The sequence below is a fragment of the Sus scrofa genome, chromosome 9 (genome assembly GCF_054392235.1).
Source record: "Sus scrofa isolate SSC_HxYL_T2T_F1_AM1 chromosome 9, Sscrofa_HxYL_maternal_Yorkshire_Landrace_v2.0, whole genome shotgun sequence".
In the NCBI taxonomy this organism is placed as follows: Eukaryota; Metazoa; Chordata; class Mammalia; order Artiodactyla; family Suidae; genus Sus; species Sus scrofa.
Window position 1 is genome coordinate 127210134 of NC_139391.1, and position 22881 is coordinate 127233014.

Sequence of the window (22881 nt, forward strand, 5' to 3'; positions counted from 1 at the left end):
TATTTCTTGGGCCGCTCCCGCAGCATATGGAGGTTCCCAGGCTAGGAGTTGAATTGGAGCTGTAGCCACCGGCCTACACCAGAGCCACAGCAACGCGGGATCCGAGCTGCGTCTGCAACCTACACCACAACTCACGGCAACGCCGGATCGTTAACCCTCTGAGCAAGGGCAGGGACCAAACCCGCAACCTCATGGTTCCTAGTCGGATTCGTTAACCACTGCGCCACGACGGGAACTCCTGGAATTAGTTTTTCCTTATTTTTCTCATTTCTTGGGTTGTAGGGTTAGGTTATTGATTTGAGTTCTTCTTTTATATGTGCTTAAAGCAGTGTTATCACTGCAACCTGTAAGTGTTGTATTCAGCAGTTCGTTAATTGTTTTGGCTTTAAGGACTTAACCTCACTTCCCTGAAACAATTTCCTCATCTGTCAAATGAGGAATTAATAAAGGTATTAACTTCAGCATTCAGTGTTGTATTAGAATTCATTCATTCAAGAAGTAAATTTTATGTGTCCATGATTATGCTTGGTATCTTGAATCTTAAGAGAGATAAGAGAATTGCTTTCCTTATGAAGCTTATTGTTATGCCAGGGAAGTTAAGCTGTATTAAACAACATAATACACTACAAAATAGAAAGTGTTCTTTAAGCAGGTCAAGGGAACAAGTGATTACTTTCAAATGAGAGCATTAGGGAAGACTTTATGGAAGAAATGGCATTTATACTGGATGTTGATGGAATGAAAGGTATTCCAAGAATGGGATTTCAGAATCATGTGGTAGTTCTGTTTTTAGTTTAAGAAACTGCCATACTATTTTCCATAGTAGCTGTACCAATTTACATTCCCACCAGCAGTGTAGGAGGGTTCTCTTCTCCCCACCCTCTCTAGCATTTGTTATTTGTAGGCTTTTTTTTTTTTTTTTTTTTTTTTTCTTTTTAAGGCCACAGCCACGACATATGGAAGTTCTCAGGCTAGGAATCGAATTGTAGCTGCAGCTGCCAGCCTGCACCACAGCCACAACAACGCTAGATCTGAGCCTAGTCCACGACCTACACCACAGCTCACAGTACTGCTAGATCCTTAAGCCACTGGGCAAGCCCAGGAATCAGATCCAAGCCTCTGTCATAACCTATGCTGCAGCTATGGCAACACCAGATCCTTAACCCTCTGTGCCTGGCCAGGGGATTAAACCTGTATCCCAGAACTCCAGAAATGCCACCCATCCCATTGTACCACAGTGGGAGCTCCTTGTAGACTTTTAATGATGACCTGGTGTGAGGTCTGGTGACTGGTATGAGGTGGTAGTACCTCATTGTCATTTTTATTGGCTTTTCTCTAATAATTAGTGATGTTGAACATCTTTTCATGTGCTTTTTGATCACCTGTATGTCTTCTTTGGAGAAATGTCTATTTAGATCTTCTACCTATTTTTTGATTGGGTTGTTTTGTTTTTTTGGTATTGAGCTGTATGAGCTGTTTATATACTTTGGAGATTAATCCCTTGCAATCCCATCATTCGCAAATATCTTCTCCCATTCTGCAAGTCGTCTTTTCATTTTGTTATAGTTTCCTTTGCTGTGCAAAAGCATCTGAGTTTATTAGGGATCCTGCAATCCCATTTCTGGGTATAGATCCAGAGAACACTGTAATTCAAAAAGATATTTGCACCCCAGTGTTTATTGCAGCACTATTCACAATAGCCTAGACATGGAAACATGTCTACATGACCATTAACAGACAAATAGATAAAGAAGAATGTGGTATATTTATACAACGGGATATTATTCAGCCATTAAAAAAAAAAAGGAATGGGAGTTTCTGTCGTGGCTCAGTGGATAATGAATCCAACTAGGAACCATGAGGTTGTGGGTTCGATCCCTGGCCTTGCTCAGTGGGTTAAGGATCCGGCATTGCCGTGAGCTGTGGTGTGGGTTGCACACGCAGCTCAGATCCTGCGTTGCTGTGGCTCTGGTGTAAGCCAGCGGCTATAGCTCCTATTCAACCCCTAGCCTGGGAACCTCCATATGCCGCGGGAGTGGCCCTAGAAAAGGCAAAAAGACAAAAAAATAAATAAAAAATAAAAAAAAAGAATGGAATAATGCCATTTGCAGAAGCATGGGTGGACCTAGAGATGATCATACTAAGTGAAGTAAGTCAGAGAAAGACAAGCTAACATATGATATCGCTTATATGTGGAATTTAAAAAATGATACAAATGAACTTACATATAAAACAGAAATTAACCCTAGACATAGAAAACAAATATATGGTTATCAAAGGGGAAGGGAGAGGGAGGAAACAAATTAAGAGTTTGGGATTAACATATATATATATTCTACTATATATAGAATAGATAACCAACAAGGACCTACTCTACACCACAAGGAATTATATTCAATATTTTATAAAAACCTATAAGAGAAAAGAATCTAAAAATATATATATGTATAAATTAATCCCTTTGCTGTACACCTGAAACTAACACAACACTAAATGAACTATACTTCAGTTTTAAAAAGAGAGAGAAAGAGACATGTGAGCAGAGATTTAGTTGGCTGGGCTAGAGGGTAGGGTATAGGAGAAGAGAGTGGCTTATGTGGGAGAGAAGTGATAAATTCACCTAAGGCGAAGGAGAGTATTAGAGGATAAGAGTGAAAATATAGCTTGAGACCAGTTCATAGATAACAGCTAAGAAGTGTAAGTAGGAGTTCCCATTGTGGTGCAGAGAAAACTAATCCGACTAGCAACCATAAGGTTGAAGGTTTGATCCCTGGCCTCTCTCAGTGGGTTAAGGATCCTGCATCACTGTGGCTGTGGTGTAGGCCAGCAGCTGTAGCTCCATTTTGTCCCCTAGCCTGCGAACCTCCAATGCTGCCAGTGTGGCCCTAAAAGGCAAAAAAAAAGAATTTAAAAAACACTCATTGGGAGTTCCCATCGTGACTCAGTGGTTAACGAATCCAACTAGGAACCATGAGGTTGTGGGTTCGATCCCTGGCCTCGCTCAGTGGGTTTAGGATCCGGCATTGCCGTGAGCTGTGGTATAGGTTGCACACGCAGCTCGGATCCTGCGTTGCTGTGACTCTGGCGTAGGCCAGCAGCTATAGCTCTGGTTAGACCCCTAGCCTGGAAACCTCCATATGCTGCGAGTGCAACCCTAGCAAAGAAAAAAAAAAAAAGTGTAAGTGAAATGTGTTTATAGGTGTGGAGTACATCAATATAAAGGATGTGGCATATATGATGGATATTGTTCTTTATGTAGGAGAAACCTTCCTTGTCTGTGTGTGGAATTTTTTCATTTATTTTCAAGATGAGCATGATGGTGCTCATGGTGGTGAGCATCATCACCATCATTAAATAAGACATGAGAATTGATAGACAAATTCCATTCTTTTTCTGTGAATGAATTGAAATTTTCCTAAATTCAGGGACAAGGTTGGGGTTTTATTTCCGTTCGTATATATATATATATAGCTTATGTTTTGTGAGACAGTCTGATTTATTTGCTAAAGTATACTATTTATGCATTTAATGTTGTGCATTTATGTTCTTGGAACCCTTCTTTGTTTGATCTTGGTGTGTCTATGGGGGGAGGTAGGGTAAACATAGTTAAAGCCAACTGTCTATCTTTATTTATCTCCCAGCAGTTGCATAAAGATAACAGAGTTGAGAATTGAGAGAGAAACACAGCAATAGTAAAGCATGTACAAGCATGATTCCTTTTTTCAAACATTCACATAAAAATGTGCATAATTGCTGTGGTTTCTCAAGGGGACATGACTTAATATTTAATAATTTCTCTGAAATTCACATATTCCAGATATTTAGCATTATGACGATGAAAAGGTTTCCTGTGTAGATTTTTAAAAACTTGTTCTTATAGTTTCCTAGTAACCTATACTAATATAATTACAATATGTCATATTTCACTTTTTGGTTTGACAAAGAGTTTGGCCATTTAAAGTGCATATAAGAATGAGAAATAGCAGGTACTCATACACTAGTAGTGAGTATTATTAGTTGTTTCAGTCTCTTTAGAGGATAATTTGGTAGAGTATATTAAATTTTTTTTTTTTTGTCTTTTTCCCTTTTTAGGGCCACACTTGCAGTATATGGAGGTTCCCAGGCCAGGGGTCCAATCGGAGCTGTTGCTGCTGACCTATGCCAGAGCCACAGCAACGTCGGATCCAAGCCATGCCTGCAACCTACACCACAGCTCACAGCAACGCCTGATCATTAACCCACTGAGCGAGGCCAAGGATCAAACCTGCAACCTCATGGTTCCTAGTTGGATTCATTTCCGCTGCGCCACAATGGGAACTCCATATATTAAAATTTTTACGTAATCACTTTTTTTGTTTGTTTGTTTGTTTGTTTTGTTTTTTTACTATTTCTTGGGCGATTTCTGCGGCATATGGAGATTCCCAGGCTAGGGGTCGAATCGGAGCCGTAGCCACCAGCCTACACCAGAGCCACAGCAACACGTGATCCACACCGCGTCTGCAACCTGCACCACAGCTCACGGCAATGCTGGATCGTCAACCCACTGAGCAAGGGCAGGGACCGAACCCACGACCTCATGGTTCCTAGTCGGATTCGTTAACCACTGTGCCACGACGGGAACTCCTGTAATCACTTTAATTAAGCAATTTTATTTCTAGAAATTTACCCTACAAACAACTTGCGCATGGGTGCAAAGACATATATGAAAGGAGGATATTCACTGCCATTTTGTTTATAATGGTAAAAATCCTAGAAACCTTTCAGATGTCTGTCAATTAGGAACTATTTTTTGAAAATAAATGATATTACCCTTAGAGTGGGATACCATGAAGATATTAAAGTGAATGAGTGGAAATGGGCATAGTACTTTGAAGAATTGTTTGGCAATATCTACCAAAACCAAATATGTATTATGCTGGGTTGTTCCTGCCTTTTGGCTAATAGGAATTTTGCTTCTATGAACATACATATACTTGGATTTGTTTAGGTACTTGTTCTCAATTCTTTTGGATACATGCCTGTGAGTAGAATTGCTCAGTTATATGATAATTCTTTTTAACTTTCTGAGGTACCATCAAATTGTTTTCCACAGAGGCTGCACCATATTCTCTTCCCACCATTTTAAGATTTTTCCGTTTTCTCCATATCCTCATCAACATTTGTGATTTCTTTCCTTTTTTTTAAAATTGTAGCCATCCTAGTTGGTGTGAAGTAGTATCTTGTTATAGTTTTGATTTGCATTTTTCTAATGACTAATGATACTGAGCATGCTTATTGGCTATGTGTATGTTTTCTTTGAAAAAATGTCTATCCACGTCCTTTGCCCAATTTTTTAATTGTCTTCTTATTGTTATGTTAAGAGATTTTTTATATATCCTGGACACTAGACCCTTAATCAGTACATGATTTGCAAGTATTTTCTCTCATTCGTTAGATTTTTTTTTAACTTTTTTTGATAATGTCCTTTGATGCACAAAAGTTTTTAATTTTGTTGAGGTCCATTTTATCTACTTTTATTGTTGTTATGTTTTTGGTGTCATATGTAAGAATCCATTGCCAAATACAGGGTCCTGAAGATTTACCCTTATATTTTTTTCTAAGGATTTTGTGGTTTTAGCTTTTATATTTGGCTTATGATCCATTTTGAACTACTTTTTGTATATGGTATGAGGAATGGGTTCAACTTCATTCTTTTGCCTATGGATATCCAGTTGTCCCAGCACCATTTATTTGTTGAAGAGAATTTTCTTTTTCATTGAGTGGTCTTGATGCCATTATTGAAAATCAACCATAGATGTATAAATTTATTTCTGAATTCTCAATCTATTCCATTTGTTTTTTTTTTTTTTACTCTAGTACCATACTGTTTTATTGTAGTAAAATTTGAAATAATGAATTATGAGTCCTCCAACTTTGTTCTTCTATTTTTCAATGTTGTTTTGACTGTCTGGGGCCTTTAGCAATTCCATATGAATTTAGGTATCGATTTTTTCATTTCTGCAAAAAAAAAGACCATCAGAATTTTGATATGGATTATATTAAACCTGTAGAATGTTTTGAATAGCACAGCCATTTTAATAATACGAAGTCTTCAAGTCCATGAACATGGAATTGCTTTCAGTTGTGTTTTGTACTTTTCAATGTACAAGTCTTGTCACCTTTGATTAAAATTTATTCCTTGGTGTTTTTTCTTTTGTTTGCTATTGTAATTTGAATTATTTCCTTCATTTCATTTCATTTTATGTTGTTCATTGCTGGTGTATAAAAAGAATTTTGTGAATTTTGTATATTGATCTTGTACTCTGCAACTTTGCTGAATTTATTAGCTCTAGTAGTTTTATTATATATTCTTTGGGATTTATATTTATTATTTTTGTTTCTGACTGTTGTGTTGTATCTCTGGTCTTTGCTTGAGAATCTGGATTTACAACCATATGTATGTATTTTTTAAAAATGTTTAGCCTCCTAATTTTTTTCCTACCATACTTGTTCCTTTGCAATATGTTCTTCATATGACAGCTAGAGCAGCCCCTTAAAATTAGTAGTCTGGTTGTATTACTTATGTGCAAAACCTTTTATTGGCTTCACATATGTGAGTAAAAGCTTAAGTTTTGACATAGTACTACCAAGTCCTACCTAATCTGCCTCTAGATAACATTTTGCCCCTTTACCTCTCATTCATTCCATTCATAGTGGCCCTGGGCTTCTTCCTGTTCTTAAACTACACGAAGCTCATACCTGCTTTTAGGGCCGTTTGTACTTTCCCTCTCCTTGGAGCCCTATTCCTCCAGATAAGCACACGATTCAGTCTGTTTTGTTAAGGTCTCTATAAATGTCTTCTTCCGAGAGGTCTTCTTGACCATCCTACCCAAAATAACACCTAACATTCTTTATCCGCTTACCTTTTTTTCCCTTGGAAACCCTTATGTCACTGTCTGACATTATACAGAATAGAAGTTTCCTGAAAACAGGTGTTTTGTCTGTTGTTCATTACTGAATCTCCAGCTTTTAGAATGATGTCACACATAGTAGGCACCTAATAAATATTTGTCAAATTAATGAAAAAAATGAATTTTCATCAAGTAAAAGGAAAAAGAAATTGGAAATTAAATACTCAGAATGGGCCAAAGATTGTTTTAGGCGTTTAATATATGTTGTTCAAATTTAATCTTAACAAATTTATGAGAATAGATAGTATCCCCATTGACCAAGAAGGAAACTGAGACTTAGAAAAATTAAATAATTTGCCCTAGTAAAGCTAGAATTTGTGTAAAGATAGGTCTGTAGTATTTGACTCCAAAGCAGAGGCTTTCTCTACACTGTTATTTTTATTTTTTAATTGTTTTAATATTTTGGCCACATTCGTGGCATGCGGAAGTTCCCAGGCCATGGGAGTTCCCGTTGTGGCGCAGTGGATAACGAATCCGACTAGGAACCATGAAGTTGCAGGTTCAATCCCTGGCCTTGCTCAGTGGGTTTAGGATCTGGCGTTGCTGTGAGCTGTGATGTAGGTTGCAGATGCAGCTTGGATCTGGCGTGGCTGTGGCTGTGGCGTAGGCCGGCGGCTGCAGCTCCAATAAGACCCCTAGCCTGGGAAACTCCATATGCCGCGAGAGCGGCCCAAGAAATGGCAAAAAGACAAAAAAAAAAAAAAAAAAAGAAGTTCCCAGGCCAGAGATTGGTTGTGATCCACAGCAGTGGCAGTGCTGGTTCCTTAACCCACTGAGCCGCAAGGGAACTCCTGCCATGTTATTTTAAAATTATTAAGTATGTCATGTACTATAGAGAATACAAAGATTAAATAATAATCTTTAAATTAAATGTATAAGATATATAATTAAATTTCAAATGAGTAGTACTAATAGTAAGTTTAATAGTTATTTGGAAAATTGAGAAATTGGTAGCCAAATTGAAATGCTTGGCACATAGTAGACTCAAAATGAAACTTATTGATTCAATGAATTTATAAACAGATGAGGATCTGGCTCTTAAATAAGTAGAAGTGGACTTGGTCAAAAGAAAGAACAAGGCCACTTTAGGTACAGGAAGTAACATATGCAATTGTGAAAAGCAAACATGTTAGAAGGATAGTAAAATCTATCAGGAGATAAGAATTAATTTAGGAGCACTATAAGGTAAGTGGGAAAAGTGAGTTAAGAGATCAGATTGTAAAGAACTTGAATTGTGAGACTAAAGTGTTTAAATGTTTTAATTATTGGAGAGCTATATGATAATAGTGATACTGAACATTTGTATGGGCATATGGGCAATTGAATGTGGTAATTAGGAGTGTGGGCTTTGGAGCGAAACTGTCTTAAGTTAAAAATCTTGACTCTGCCCTATACTAGCTTGGTAACGCTAAGCAAATTACTTAACCTCTCTGTGCTGTAGATTCCTCATTAATCAAATGAAGATAATAGTTTTTAACTCACAGAACCACTGTGAAGATTAGATGAATTGTTATATGTAAAAATACTGAGAACAAGCCTAAGTACATAGTAAGCATTCTGTAAATACTAACTGTTGTTAAATGTGAAAACATTTCAGTTTTCACATTGCTTTCATGTATACTATTTTAATTTTCGTAGCAGCTCTGTGAGGTAGGCATTGCTATATCCAGTTTAATAATGGACAAAACAAAGCCAAAAAAGTTGTGTCATGCCAGAAATTCCCAGCTGGCAGAAGTGATCTAATGGTTTTAAAGTACTTCACCATGGGCTAGTATGCAGTAAGTGAAATTTTAGGAAAATTATTCTGGGGGAATTTTGCAGAGTGAGCTGAAGAAGAGGAAGAACCTCAAAGCAAGTCTAGCAGCCTCTTGAGATAACCTAGATTTAGGACTTATTTATTAAAAATCCTTATGCAAGGGCTATATCATTGAGAATTAAGAGAAAAGAAAAAGGAGACATTATGGATTTTCTAACTAATCAATTGATATTCTTTCAGCTGTATTTAAACTTGAAACAGATAGAAGTATATGGCCCTTGATAAGAATCTATCGGGGTGGCTTTCTTCTGATTGAATTCCTTTTTCTACTGGGCATCAACACATATGGTTGGAGACAGGCTGGAGTAAATCATGTGCTCATCTTTGAACTTAATCCGAGAAGCAATTTGTCTCATCAGCATCTCTTTGAGGTAATCAAAGCAAGACATAAAGTCCCTTGAATATTGTTTGCAGTAGCTATATAGCTGGTTTAGTTGGTGCTAAAATCTGTTTTCTCTTTGAAGAGGATTAATTGAATTCATAGTTAAACATTTTTCTTACTTTGTTTTATTAAAGATATTTCTGAGTAATGGTAAAAATAAAAATAATTTTCTTTCTTTTTGTCTTTCCCATCCTTTATCAGATTGCTGGATTCCTTGGGATATTGTGGTGCCTGAGCCTTCTGGCATGCTTCTTTGCTCCAATTAGCATCATCCCCACATATGTATACCCACTTGTCCTTTATGGATTTATGGTTTTCTTTCTCATCAACCCCACCAAAACTTTCTATTACAAATCCCGGTTTTGGCTGCTTAAACTGCTGGTAAGTCCAAAAATTTGTGTATCATTTGTAGGGTAGCATATTAGTCATTGGCTTCCTCCAGAATGATACCAAAGCTTCTGTATTGCACAACTCCAGAAGGCATGTTCACATTGTAGTCTGAATGAGTGGTACCCCAGCTGTAGGGACAAAGAACACAGTGTGATTGGTACACCTGATGTTGGGCAGCATAGTGACCCTGGGAAAAGCACTTGTGCTTATTTCTCCTAAAATGGGGTATGAACTCCAGATATTGAAATGATTTTGCAAATTCATATAATTCATTTAGTCATAATAATAATTCATAATACTTGACAGATTATTTAATCAGCTGTGATAACATGTAGAACTTTGTTTCCTTTTTTTTAAAGTGGTAAAACTATTATTTCCCTGTTAAATTGCTATAAGGCGGAGTTCCCGTCATGGCGTGGTGGAAACGAAACTGACTAGGAACCCTGAGGTTGCAGGTTCAATTCTGGCCTTGCTCAGTGGGTTAAGGGTCCGGCGTTGCCGTGAGCTGTGGTGTGGTTTGCAGTCGCGGCTCGGATCTGGCGTTGCTGTGGCTGTGGCGTAGGCCAGCGGCTACAGCTCTCATTTGACCCCTGGCCTGGGAATCTCCATGTGCCGCAGGTACTGCCCTAAAAAAACAAAAACAAAATTGCTGTAAGGGGTCAACCAAAACATTTTTAATTTATGAAGAATTGATTCTCTAAAACAGTGGGAATATCTTGTCTTATCACTAAACTTAACTTGAAAAATTGACTTTGGTTCTTGTTTATAATTCTATTTCTTCTTCTACTTTACCTATTAATGATCTCAAAATCAAGCAATCTCAGCATAAGGATATAGAATATCCTTCAAAAATGGTAGCTGTGTTTTTGAGTGTATTGTAAAGATTGCCCTGGGAAGGAACTTCTGCTTACTCCCCAGTTTACCAAACTGTTATTTTGAAAATCAGTATCATTGATAATTTCATGTAATTATTTCTTAGATTATGAATTACAACTGACAGTGAAGATTAGCGATGAAATTGACCAATCCCCACAAAATTGCCGAATTCCAATAATTATTGTCTCATTTTTTTCACCTTATAAAACATAGTGCCTTGAAAACAGTAGTTTTTATTTCTTTTCCTTTTTTATGCCCATTAGAATTAGCAGAATTTTGTTGTTCTTTTTTTTTTTTTTTTTTTTGTCTTTTTGCTGTTTTTTTGGGCCACTCCTGTGGCATATGGAGGTTCCCAGGCTAGGGGTCTAATTGGAGCTGTAGCCGCCAGCCTACGCCAGAGCCACAGCAACGCAGGATCCGAGCCGCGTCTGCAACCTACACCACAGCTCACGGCAACGCTGGATCGTTAACCCACTGAGCGGGGGCAGGGATTGAACCCGCAACCTCATGGTTCTTAGTCGGATTCATTAACCACTGCGCCACAACGGGAACTCCCTGTTGTTGTTCTTAGCAGTATACTCTCTCTAAATAACATTAACTAAATTTTTTAAAATCAAAAGACATAAAATATGACTTTCCTATTAAAAAAACATAGTAAGCACTCAGCAAATTTAAAAGCAACCCATGTTCCAATATAAGTAAGTATTTATATTTATTACCAATATAAGCAAATAAATTTGTACTTATTGCTCTCAAAATAATAAAGTGGCCAAAATCTTGGGTTTTTTTCCCAAAGTTGTGCATTTATTTATATTTCTTATTTCTTCCACTAGGATTGTTATCACAAATTGAGAGTCTCCCTCTTTTCCATCAACTTTGTTAAATATAAATAAGTAAAAGAGCAAATCATTCCCTTTAAGTAACACTAGTAGGCCTAATTTTGAGTTTAAATTCTGAGTGTAGAACTTAGATGTTCAAGTGTATGTTGATAAATTCGAGTTTCCATTGTGGCTCAGCAGGTTAAGAACCCAACATAGTCTCTGTGAGAATATGGGTTTGATCCCTGGTCTTGCTCAGTGGGTTAAGGATCCAGCGTTGCCACAAGCTGCAGTGTAGGTTACAGGTGCAGCTTGGATCCAGCATTGCTGTGGCTGTGGTATAGGCCTGCAGCTGCAGCTGCCATTAACTCCTAGCCTGTGAACTTCCATATGCTGCAGGCACAGCTGTAAAAAGAAAAAGAGTATTTTGGTAAATCATAAGTTATATCATCACCCTTAATGTGTCTTGTGTCTTGTCATTGTCTAGAAAACATGCTTTTTAAGAATTTTTTTATAAGATAGAAAAATTTAAGGCATTTTTTTCTGTCTTGAAATTTATACTAAAAATAAATCATTTCCAGTTAGTGCAGCAATATTAGATTACCTTTCTTATTTGGAGATTATTTGTCCCTGTATTACTAGATTTTGTATAGTTTTAAAACTATGCCATTTGCATAAAAAATGTAATATTCTGGTTACAAGGAAATACCTTTAAGATTATAAGTACCTAGAGAGTTCCCATCGTGGCTCAGTGAAGCAAATCTGACTAGTATCCATGAGGACACAGTTTGATCCCTCGCCTCGCTCAGTGGGTTAAGGATCCAGCATTGCTGTGAGCTGTGGTATAGGTCACAGACGTGCCTCGGATCTTGTGTTGCTGTGCTGTGGTGTAGGCGGGCAGCTGCAGCTCCAATTCAACCCCTAGCCTGGGAATCTCTATATGCCACAGGTGCGGCTCTAAAAAGACAAAAAAAAAAAAGATTATAAATACCTATTGTTCCTTCCTAAATTGTTGTGAAATCTCTATAAAGTTATTTTCCAATGAGATTTGAAAGTCTCAGAAAACTCATATTTGAGTGCAACATTGCAATAGCAAAATAATACAGTTGTGTATATTATGTGCTAAGTGAGCATTTCTTCACTGCATCCTTCTTTGTTTAAATAGGAAGCTGTTATGATTCATGCATGACCAGTTATTCTTATTAGAAGAATAATTACTCCCCATTGAGTAGAATTTATCTGTGCATCTGCTGTGTCTTAATAAATGAGGACTTGATGGAATTGGTTAGCAGTGATGATACAAGAAAAAATAAGAGAATAATAGAATATACTGTCAGAAGCAGTGAAATACAGAAAGAAGCGTTGTGATTTGTTACATTTGTAATAATAATTGTAAATAATAAAAATGTTGTTTATAGATTATTTTAATATTAATTGACCTATTGATGTATTTTAATTCAAATTTCACTGAGAAAACTTACCCTTAGACTTATTCTAGTGAATTAACAAGTGTTTCCACCCTGTATTTCTCTCATATAACTTTTCTTAAAGCCTCCTCCTAAAGTAAACTGCATTTCCTTTTTCCTTTACTTTTTTCTTTTTTTTTTTTTTTTTTTTTGTCTTTTTGCCTTTTTAGGGCCGCACCCTCGGCATATGGAGGTTCCCAAACTAGGGGTCTAATCAAAGCTGTTGCTGCTGGCCTGCACAAGAGCCACAGCAACGCCAGATCCGAGCCACATCTGCAGTCTACACCACAGCTCATGGCAACGCCGGATCCTTAACCTACTGAGCGAGGCCAGGGATCGAAGCCCGCAACCTCATGATTCCTAGTCAGATTCGTTTCCACTGTGCCACAGCAGGAATTCCTCCTTTACTTTTAAGTGGGAAAAGAACATATGTCACTTGGCCATAGTGATAGGCACTGACTGAACACCGTTTATATCCATATTTAAATTTGAATCTATGTGATATGTCATTCCTCTCCCCTAAAAAAACTGAAAAAAATTTTTTAGAAGAAATTGATTTATTTCGATATTTGTATTATATGTCAAATTAATACAGTTTATTTACATTCATATTGTCATATATCCTCTCTCCAGATCTGTATCTGTCCTAATTGGAAATCCAATTAGAAAGCCTAAACCTGCTGTGGTGCTCTGGGATAGGCGGCATCTCTGCAGTGCCAGGACGCAGGTTCAATACCTGCCTCAGCACAGCAGGTTAAAGGATCCAGGTTGCCACAGGTGTGACATATGTTGCAACTGCAGCTTAGGTCACATCTGATCCTGGCCCTGAAACTCCATATGCCATGGGGAGGCCAAAAAGGGAGGAAAAAAAGCAAGCAAGCAAGCATAAACAGAGTTTCTACTATGGCACAGGGGATTAAGGATCCATCTGGTTGTCTCTGTGGTATTGTGGGTTCCGTCCCTGGCCCGGTGCTGTGGCTTAAAGATCTGATGTTGCCACACTGTGGCCTAGCTCGCAGCTGCAACTTGGATTCAGTCCCTGGTCTGGGAACTTCCATATGCCATGGGTGTGGCCATAAGAAAAAAAAAAAAAGCATGAACAAATGCCTCAGATTGTCTAACCAACAGTATCAACTTATGAAAGCTACATGAAGTTTTAAAAATTAGAGTCCTTTGATATGTTATTTGGGTATTTCTTTTTCTAATACTTTCCATAGTTGTATACTAAAATTTTTATGTGTCTCTATTATAAGAATATTATTAGAAAAATGTTCTCTTTTAATAATGCACTGTTCTGGACAATTTATAAGTTGTCAATTTAGTTAATCCTTTTTTTTTTTTTTCTTTTTGCTATTTCTTGGGCCGCTCCCACGGCATATGGAGGTTCCCAGGCCAGGGGTCCAATCAGAGCTGTAGCCCCCGGCCTATGCCAGAGCCACAGCAACGCGGCATCCGAGCCACGTCTGCAACCTACACCACAGCTCATGGCAACGCCGGATCGTCAACCCACTGAGCAAGCGCAGGGACCGAACCTGCGCTTCCTAGTCGGATTCGTTAACCACTGCGCCACAATGGGAACTCCTTAATCCTTTTAATAAACCATGAAGTTGGAGCTGCTGTTAATCCACATTTTATAAGTGAGGAAGCTTAGGTTCAGAGAAGTTAAATAAGATCACATAGCAAAGATATAATGGAGATGGGTTATGAGCACAGGCAGTCTGGCTCCATAATCTATTTCTTAAATGCTACCATTTAAGAGTTAGATCTGAAAGTTACTTTATCTAAGATGTTTAACTTTGATCTAGTGGATCAACTAATGGAATTTAAAAATCAAATTTGGCAAGAATGTGATTATCCATAGTAGAAATTAAGACTTCATCTCCTGGGAGTTCCCGTCGTGGCCCAGTGGTTAACGAATCTGACTAAGAACCATGAAGTTGCGGGTTCGATCCCTGCCCTTGCTCAGTGGGTTAAGGATCCAGCATTGCCGTGCGCTGTGGTGTGGGTCACAGACACGGCTCGGATCCTGCGTTGCTGTGGCTCTGGCGTAGGCTGGCAGCTACAGCTCCAATTAGACCCCTGGCCTGGGAACCTCCCATATGCTGTGGGAGCGGCCCAAGAAATAGCAAAAAGACAAAAAAAAAACAAAAAAGAAAAGAAAAGACTTCATCTCCTTAACTGTTTACCTATATTAACTTAGAAAATGATATTAACATATATTCTTTGTAACAATTTATTAGTGACTTTTTGTGTAAGTGGGTAAAATAATCAGGTATCCAGATTGTCTCTAGCTTTCTTAATACTATTACTCAGTGATTTGTTACCATTTTTTAGGTTTTTGTTTTGTTTTGTTTTTTGTCTTTGTAGTGCCACACCTGTGGCATATGGAGGTTCCAGGCTAGGGGTCAAATCAGAGCTGTAGCCTCTGGCCTATACCACAGCCACAGCAACGCCAGATCCAAGCTGCGTCTGCAACCTACACCACAGTTCACGGCAACGCTGGATCCCTAACCCACTGAGCCAGTCCAGGGATTGAACCTGCATCCTTGTGGATGCTAGTCAGATTCATTTCCACTGAGACAGGATGGGAACACCCTGTTATTGTTTTCATCATAAATTACAAGGTAGAAGTTGAAAGATCTTAGCCAGAACAAGAAAGGAAGAAGGGGAATTCTGTGTGTAAATATCAGGTAGTTAAGTATGGTCTGTTTATTTTCTTCCCCACTTATCCTACCTCAGACCAAACTACTTGCTCCCTTCCCTGTATTTCCAGAGTATTTTGTATGCCTGTCTGTAATAGCAGGTGCTACACGATGCTGTCATTTCTTCATGTGTTCAATTGCCCAAAGAGACTATAGGTCTTTGAGGGTACATGCCATGTTTTATTTATTAATATTTCTGCAATGCCTGACCTGTAGTAAATAAATACTTACAAACCTTTGTTAAATGCATGAAAGACTTTCCTTCATTAGTTGTCTTATACCAACAAATACCACTCTTTTCTTTTTTCATCTTCTCTCTTCTGTAAATTTTCCCTTCCTCCAGTTGCCTTTTTATGTCCCTTCTTCCCTCTTCTAGTCCATCCATCTATCTCTTTGTTTCTTATCTAATACACTCTTCTTACCTTCTGCTCTTATGGAGGTTTTCTATAATAGCCAGGTTTGGGAGCTGAGTTTGGCAGGTTGTGAGAGTAGTAGTATTCTATCTCATGTCAGTGAGAAATGAAAAATTTGCAGTTAGGCTACCAGTTTCACAAAAGTCTATGACTAGAGACTGAGTTAGACTTCCTGATCCTTTGCTGTTATATTTCTACGTTATCCTCTGAATCCATTCTGCACCTAGAGTTTCTTAAAGTATTGTATAAACTGTACCAGGACCTCTTTGAGCATAAATGATTAACATTTCACTTTCTTAATACCTCCTACCCCAACCCATCCTGAAAAAAAAAAAGGTTTGCTCTGTGGAGCTTATGGTTGCAAACAATATAGCTTACCTGCCTTACTTATTGAAAGAGTAAGCAAGTCGTCAAAAGCTGAGCCATAGACTCAAAATATATTAGCTCCAGAAAATAATGTCTTCAAGCCTATATTGTGTCTTGTAGATCCCTGGTTTAATTTCCAAAGCTCTAGGGCAATACCTGTCATAGATAGTTGATCCCAGGGTTGATTTATAATATAGCCATTTATCTCCCTGAAGTAATCAAGGGAGTTATTTAGAGAAAGTAAGAACCAGCCAAGGCTGAGAGTCAAGAGCCATAGTCTTCCAGGCTGAATGTCTATTAAATGAGTTTACCCAGATCCCGAGAGAGCTATAGATTTAGACTCATTTTCTCAAAACTGTCACTTAGTCAGGATTCCTTGTTTTAGGAGTCCATTCTTACTATGTTAGACAGAAAGGGCCTAGCAGGGTGAGGAAGAAAGCTGCCTGCATTCCATCTTCACTTCACTTGAAGGCTTCTTAAGGCAATCTATAAATTTGAGCCTATTTCTTTTCTTTTTTTTTTTTTTTTTTTTTTGTCGTTGTTGTTGTTGTTGTTGTTGCTATTTCTTGGGCCGCTCCCGCGGCATATGGAGGTTCCCAGGCTAGGGGTTGAATCGGAGCTGTAGCCACTGGCCTACGCCAGAGCCACAGCAACGCAGGATCCGAGCCGCGTCTGCAACCTACACCACAGCTCACGGCAACGCCGGATCGTTAACCCACTGAGCAAGGGCAGGGACCAAACCCGCAACCTCATGGTTCCTAGTCGGATTCGTTAACCACTGCGCCACGACGGGAACTCCTGAGCCTATTTCTGATGATTAGTATCTGCCTCTCTCTGCAGTGCCAGAATTTCCCTTTGCAATAGGAAACAGGCTCCACACATGAGTGGTCAGGATGAATTTTGGTTACAGGTCTTCTGTAAAATGGGGATATGGATAATACCTAGCTCATAGAATTGTTATAGTTAATGAATCATAAGAAATGCACGATGAGAAAAATACACAACATGGATTAGTGCTCAGTACATTTAACCTGAATTGACTTATTATTGTTTTCATAACAGTGGTATGTGTGCTGATTTTTGTAGTATAATTTCAAGACAAATACAGTCATCCTCATGGCATTAGTGAAATCAAAGTGATGCTTCCCATGAGGTACCATCCTTCCCCTCATATCCTTTGTAGGCAAAGAAGAGCTTTGTGTTAGGTTAGCTAAGATGGGAGAATATTCCAAAAATTGTCATAGCACATGGGTCTTTAGCAAATTTATCTTAGACCCTAATGTTAAATGTCCTCTCAATGCATTTTTGCCACTCTGCTTTCTACTTAATTGCTTCCAAAATCTCTGCTTTCTGTTTTGTAACTATAGCTATTCTTGCCTTCCACCTGCCCCACCCTTTCTTAGTTATCCATTCCCTTGACGACTAATTCTTAATCTAGCCACCATTGCCAGGTCCCCCTATGTTGTGGTTGGTTCATTAGTTTCCATTTGATCCACTAAAGTAATCATGCAGCAGTGTCAGACATGAATTAGAGAAATTTAATATGAATTTTCTTGTTTCTTTGTTTTCTGATTTTTTTTCCTCTCTCCCAGTTTCGAGTATTTACAGCCCCCTTCCATAAGGTAGGCTTTGCTGATTTCTGGCTGGCCGATCAGCTGAACAGCCTGTCAGTGATACTTATGGACCTGGAATATATGATCTGCTTCTACAGTTTTGAGCTCAAATGGGATGAAAGTGGCGGCCTCTTGCCAAATGATTCAGAAGGTAGGGTATGAATGTGCATCCACACTATCGAACTGCCAGTGTAAACCAAGAAATATTGGGAATGATAACTGAGAAATTTAAGATCATCCAATAATATTACAAACTTAATTAAATGTACTTGGCACTCTTTTAGCAATCTCTATATCTGATATAGTTTGGCTCTTGAATTATGTTTTATAATTTTAGCCATTCATTTGCCAGGAGATTTATAACTTACACTTAAAAAATTCTAAAACTAGAAAAATCTTCTAGTACATTGGTAATTATATCACAGATGCTTTAGTGTCAATAATTGCCGTCACAGTATTGCTTTACAGTTATTTAGAGGTAGATCGAGTGCTTTGAGAAAGTCTTTGTAAATTGTTTATTAATTCTTACTGGAGACCTTGTTTTTTTGTTTGTTTGTTTGTTTTGGCTCTTTTCCTCACTCTTAGTTTATGCCAGGTGTTCAAGATATTAAGGAATTTTGCCTTAATGACAAAGACCAAATTTAGACAGATTATGTAACATCTGACTAACAAAAGTTAATGAAGCCAATAGCAACACATTTTCATCAATTGTGAGCAGATCACAACTCTGTTGTATGTTGAGCCACTAAGATACATTTCCAAAATTTGAAGAAAATTGGTTTACCAACTTCATTCTTCTCATTTAAAAAAAATACAAACTCTGTTCATTGGTTGTTTTTTTTTTTTTTTTTTTTTTTGGAGGGGGTTGTTTTATCTTTAAAGAGCAAGAATATGAACAGACTATAGGGGGTATAATATAGTGGTTTGGAGCTCAGAAAATTGACTGGAGTCACCAGTGGTATTTATAGGTTTTCCTGATGTTTCAGGTTATAGAACTTACTAATTTTTTTTCTCTTTGATAAGTATACTCATCTTCTAATTGTCTTAGAGTTTTACTGCACTCCAAAGGTGATTCTAGAACAGATAGAAATCTGAGCAGGCAGATTTTCATAAGTTCCCACTGTGTATTTTACTTTCTCTCTTCAGTTTAACAGCCACTGAAAAGTTTGAGAATACAGTAGCTACAAAGAAAAAAGTGATTCTGAAACTCAGGTTCCTTGCTTCTATGGATTTCCTAGTGGTTACAATATATGACTAAATGATGTGAACAAGTTGTTTAATTGTAATCTTTTCTTCTTTGAAATCTTCACAGAACCAGAAATTTGCCACAAATATTCATATGGTGTGCGGGCTGTTGTTCAGTGCATTCCTGCTTGGCTTCGCTTTATCCAGTGCCTGCGCAGATACCGAGACACAAAGAGAGCCTTTCCTCATTTAGTTAATGCTGGGAAATACTCCACGACTTTCTTCATGGTGACGTTTGCAGCCCTTTACAGCACGCACAAAGGTATTCTATGATTGCGAAAAGGTTTTTTTTTAATCCAGATTTTCACCACGTGAATCTGTTTCTTATTCTGTGTTACCTTTCCACTTGTCTTGCTTTTTTTCCCCCATTGAAGCTCTAGTCCCCTCAGTAATACTAGTTTGTTCCTGAACACAATTTTAGTCTCATTACAATATTTACTAACAGGTACCATTAAAAAGATTCAAAATCATGCAGAATAGGAAGGATTTGTGATAACATCTGAAATTCTGAATTATGTTTAATGAGCTCAGTCCAAGACACTTTGGGTTTTCATTTGGTTTTTTAGACTTTTTGTTCATTAATGAGGTTGAGAAATGCTAGGTGAAAAAGATTCCCTGTGGCAATCATGTATATTTTTAATCTCTTTCCTTCACCAAGTAGTAAGGATTGTTTCCAGCCCATTTAACTGCAAATTGAGTTCTTTGATCTCTCTAGTTTCTTATCTCCATGGCAACCAGTTATTACTTGAGACTGCTCTTCTGTTGGGCGGAGAAAAAGGCTTTTAGGTTCTGAGCCACATGCAGTCACTCCTTTTGAATTTTTAACCTTTTTCCAAGAACTGTCAATCAAAGATCTTACTTCCTTTTACTAAAATGCCTTCCTTCTTTGTCTGTTTAAATCAGTGTCAGCCCACACCTTAGAGGGTGCATTCTCATCTGTGGGTGGTAAAGAAATGTCCTAATTGAAATTATTGCAGTTATTTTTAAATACTTTGGTAAAAAATTTTTCTTCAGTGTTTTTTTTTTTTAAGATACTAGTTTAGGAGCCTTAACTAGTGCTCTAGAACTGTTGCTGTGTGTCTGATGGTCTTGAAAAATCAGGATGGTTGTTTTTTATAAAGCTTGCAATTTGGTCCAGCAGAACACTTTACAACATACTTCCACTTTTTGCAGTAGATTCTGTGATTCAGTCATATTAATTATGTAGCCAATAATTTTACCACTGTGGAGGTACTCTTGTTAAATGATATAATTTAACTTAAGTATTGCAGTGAAGGAAATACAGCCTAAAGCTCTCATAATTTTTTTTTTAATTCCTCTTTCACTTGCACCTACTTTTTGGCTAGCTCCTCAGACTCTCCACTGCACATTCTTACTTGTCAGTCACCTGGGATTTTGTCGATTTTGTACTCATATTTTGCATTTTACCCTTTCTGCAAGTCTCTACCTTCAAGGGTTCCCCCTCTAAATTTCCACCTGTTCCATCAATCCTGACTGTCATGGAGGTAGTAAGACTGATTGTGTGTGTGTGTGTGTGTGTGTGAGAGAGAGAGAGAGAGAGAGAGACTGGAATAGAAAGAGGATATTGGGAGCACCCTCAGGCAAAAAGCCACGAACTCATAATTGTTTATTAGTCAACACTTTTTCTTAGTAAGCCCAGGCTTTTTGCCTGCTTTTGGTACTTTCCGGTGAGTTCTAATAGTTATTCTTTTTTTCCCCCTTGAGGTGTAATTGATTTACAATATTGTATTAGTTTCAGGTGTACAACAGTGATTCAGTATTTTTATAAAATGTAAAGTGATCATGATAGGTCTAGTTACTGTCTGAAGTTACTATAATACTCTTAACTATAATATTATTGACTGTATTCCCTCTGCTATACATTATATCCCTGTGACCCATTTATTTTATAACTGGAAGTTTATACCTTTTAATCTCCCTCAGTTACTTCACTCACTCCCAACCCCACTCTACTCTGGCAACCATCAGTTTGTTCCCTGTATGTATAAATTTGCTTCCGTTTTGTTTTATTTGTTCTTTTTGTTTGTTTTTTAGATTCCACACATAAGTGAAATCATACAGTATTTGTCCTTCTCTATCTGACTTATATCACTTAGCATAATACCCTCTAGGCTTATTCATGTTGCAAATAGCAAGATCTCATTCTTTTTTGTGGCTGAGTAATATTCCATTGTGTGTATATACATGACATCTTTATACATTCATCTACCAATGGGCACTTAGGTTGCTTCCATACCTTAACTATTGTGAATGATGCTGCAGTAAACACAGGGGTGCATATATCTTTTCAAATTAGTGCTTTTGTTTTCCTTAGAAAATTCCCAGAAGTGGAGTTGCTGGATTGTATGGTAGCTCAATTTTTAATTTTTTGAGGAATTAAAAACTTCCATGGTGGCTGCACTAATTTATGTTGCCACCTATGGTGCACTACACCTGGAAAACGTGCATTTTAAAAAAGGCAGTATGCTCTTGACATAACTGTGTTTTCATTTAGGAGTTTTATGGTTTTAGGTCTTATATTTAAATCTTTAACTCATTTTGTGGTTATTTTCGTGTATGATATAAAAAGGTAGTTTTTTGCATATAGCTGTCCAGTTTTCCCAGCACTATTTATTGAAGAGACAATCTTTTCCCCATTGTATATTCTTGCCTCCTTTGTCATAGATCATAATTGCATGGGTTTATTTCTGAGTTCTCTCTTCTCTTCCATTAACTCTTTGTCTCTTTTTTGTGTCAGTACCATACTGCTTTGATTATTGAAGCTTTATAGTATAGTTCGAAACCAGGGAGTTTGTTACTTCCAACTCTGTTCTTCTTTCTCTAGATTGTTTTGTCCATGGTTGGAGGGAGGGTCTTTTGTGTTTCCATACAAATTTTAGAGTGATTTTTCTAGTCTGTGGTAAATGTCATTGGTATTTTGATAGGGATTGCACTGAATCTATAGATTGCCTTGGTAGTATGATTATTCTAACAATATTCTTTCTATCTGTGAATGCTCCTATAATTTCTAGAAGCAGTGATTTGGGGTAGTGTTTTTTTGCTCATGTACCCATTCATATAACTTTTTAAAACTTTTATCATTTTACATTTTATTATTTTAAATTATATTACTTCTCAGACATTTTTAAGTTTATGTCTGAAATTTTTCATCTTAATTTTAAATAATAACAAACAGTTTCCAATAAATTTTAAATATTCACATTTTACCCTTTTTTTGGAGGGGGTCTTTTTAGGGCCACACCCGTGGCATATGGATGTTCCCAGGCTAGCGGTTGAACCAGAGCTGTAGCTGCCAGCCTACACCAGACCCACAGCAACACAGGATCTGAGCCATGTCTGTGACCTACACCACAGCTCATGGCAACGCCAGATCTTTAACCCACTGAGCGAGGCCAGGGATCAAACCTACGTCCTCACAGATGCTAGTTGGGTTTGTTAACTGCTGAGCCACAATGGGAACTCCTAAATATTCATATTTTAAAATGAAATTGCTAAATGTTTCTACTAAGTGTAGCTAGGTAATATAAATATAAAAGCATGATAGTCACTATCATTTAATTTTTTAAATGAAGCAATTCTACAATAGTCAAAAATTTTATCTTTCCCATTGAACTTTTATTTTAATGTGATATTTTAGTGATATAAATTTATATTACTTACTACTTCCATTTTTCAGTTTTTACATAAGTAAACCCTGAGAAACTTTAACATTGCTATATAAGTAAGAATGGAAATTTTGTTGTTGCTGTGTCACTCAATTTTTTGAACAAATAATGATTTATATGCCAAAAAATTGTATAGTAGTCTGTTATTAATAATTATT

General features: G+C 37.4%; 1 protein-coding gene and 1 long non-coding RNA gene across 7 annotated transcripts in view; both read left to right on the plus strand.

The window, feature by feature from the left end:
• The window catches only part of XPR1 (xenotropic and polytropic retrovirus receptor 1), a 223780-nt gene that overhangs the window by 149780 nt on the left and 51119 nt on the right, over positions 1–22881 (plus strand). Inside the window, exons 8-11 of one of the 6 annotated variants that reach the window (XR_014816379.1) lie at positions 8947–9137; positions 9350–9529; positions 17772–17943; positions 19105–22444. Coding sequence is in view for 1 of the 6 variants with exons in the window: in XM_003130352.7 (XP_003130400.6) it covers positions 8947–9137; positions 9350–9529; positions 17772–17943; positions 19105–19299 (738 nt within the window). In the remaining 5 variants the exon portion in view is untranslated. Of the gene's footprint in view, positions 1–8946; positions 9138–9349; positions 10026–10860; positions 11804–17771; positions 17944–19104; positions 22445–22881 lie in introns of those variants that run through there. The other 5 variants (XR_014816378.1, XR_014816380.1, XM_003130352.7 and 2 more) reach the window with 5 other exon arrangements.
• Positions 2030–6970, plus strand: LOC146400167 (uncharacterized). The gene is made up of 2 exons (XR_014816407.1): positions 2030–2936; positions 4588–6970. It is a non-coding gene; the product is annotated as an uncharacterized LOC146400167 (long non-coding RNA).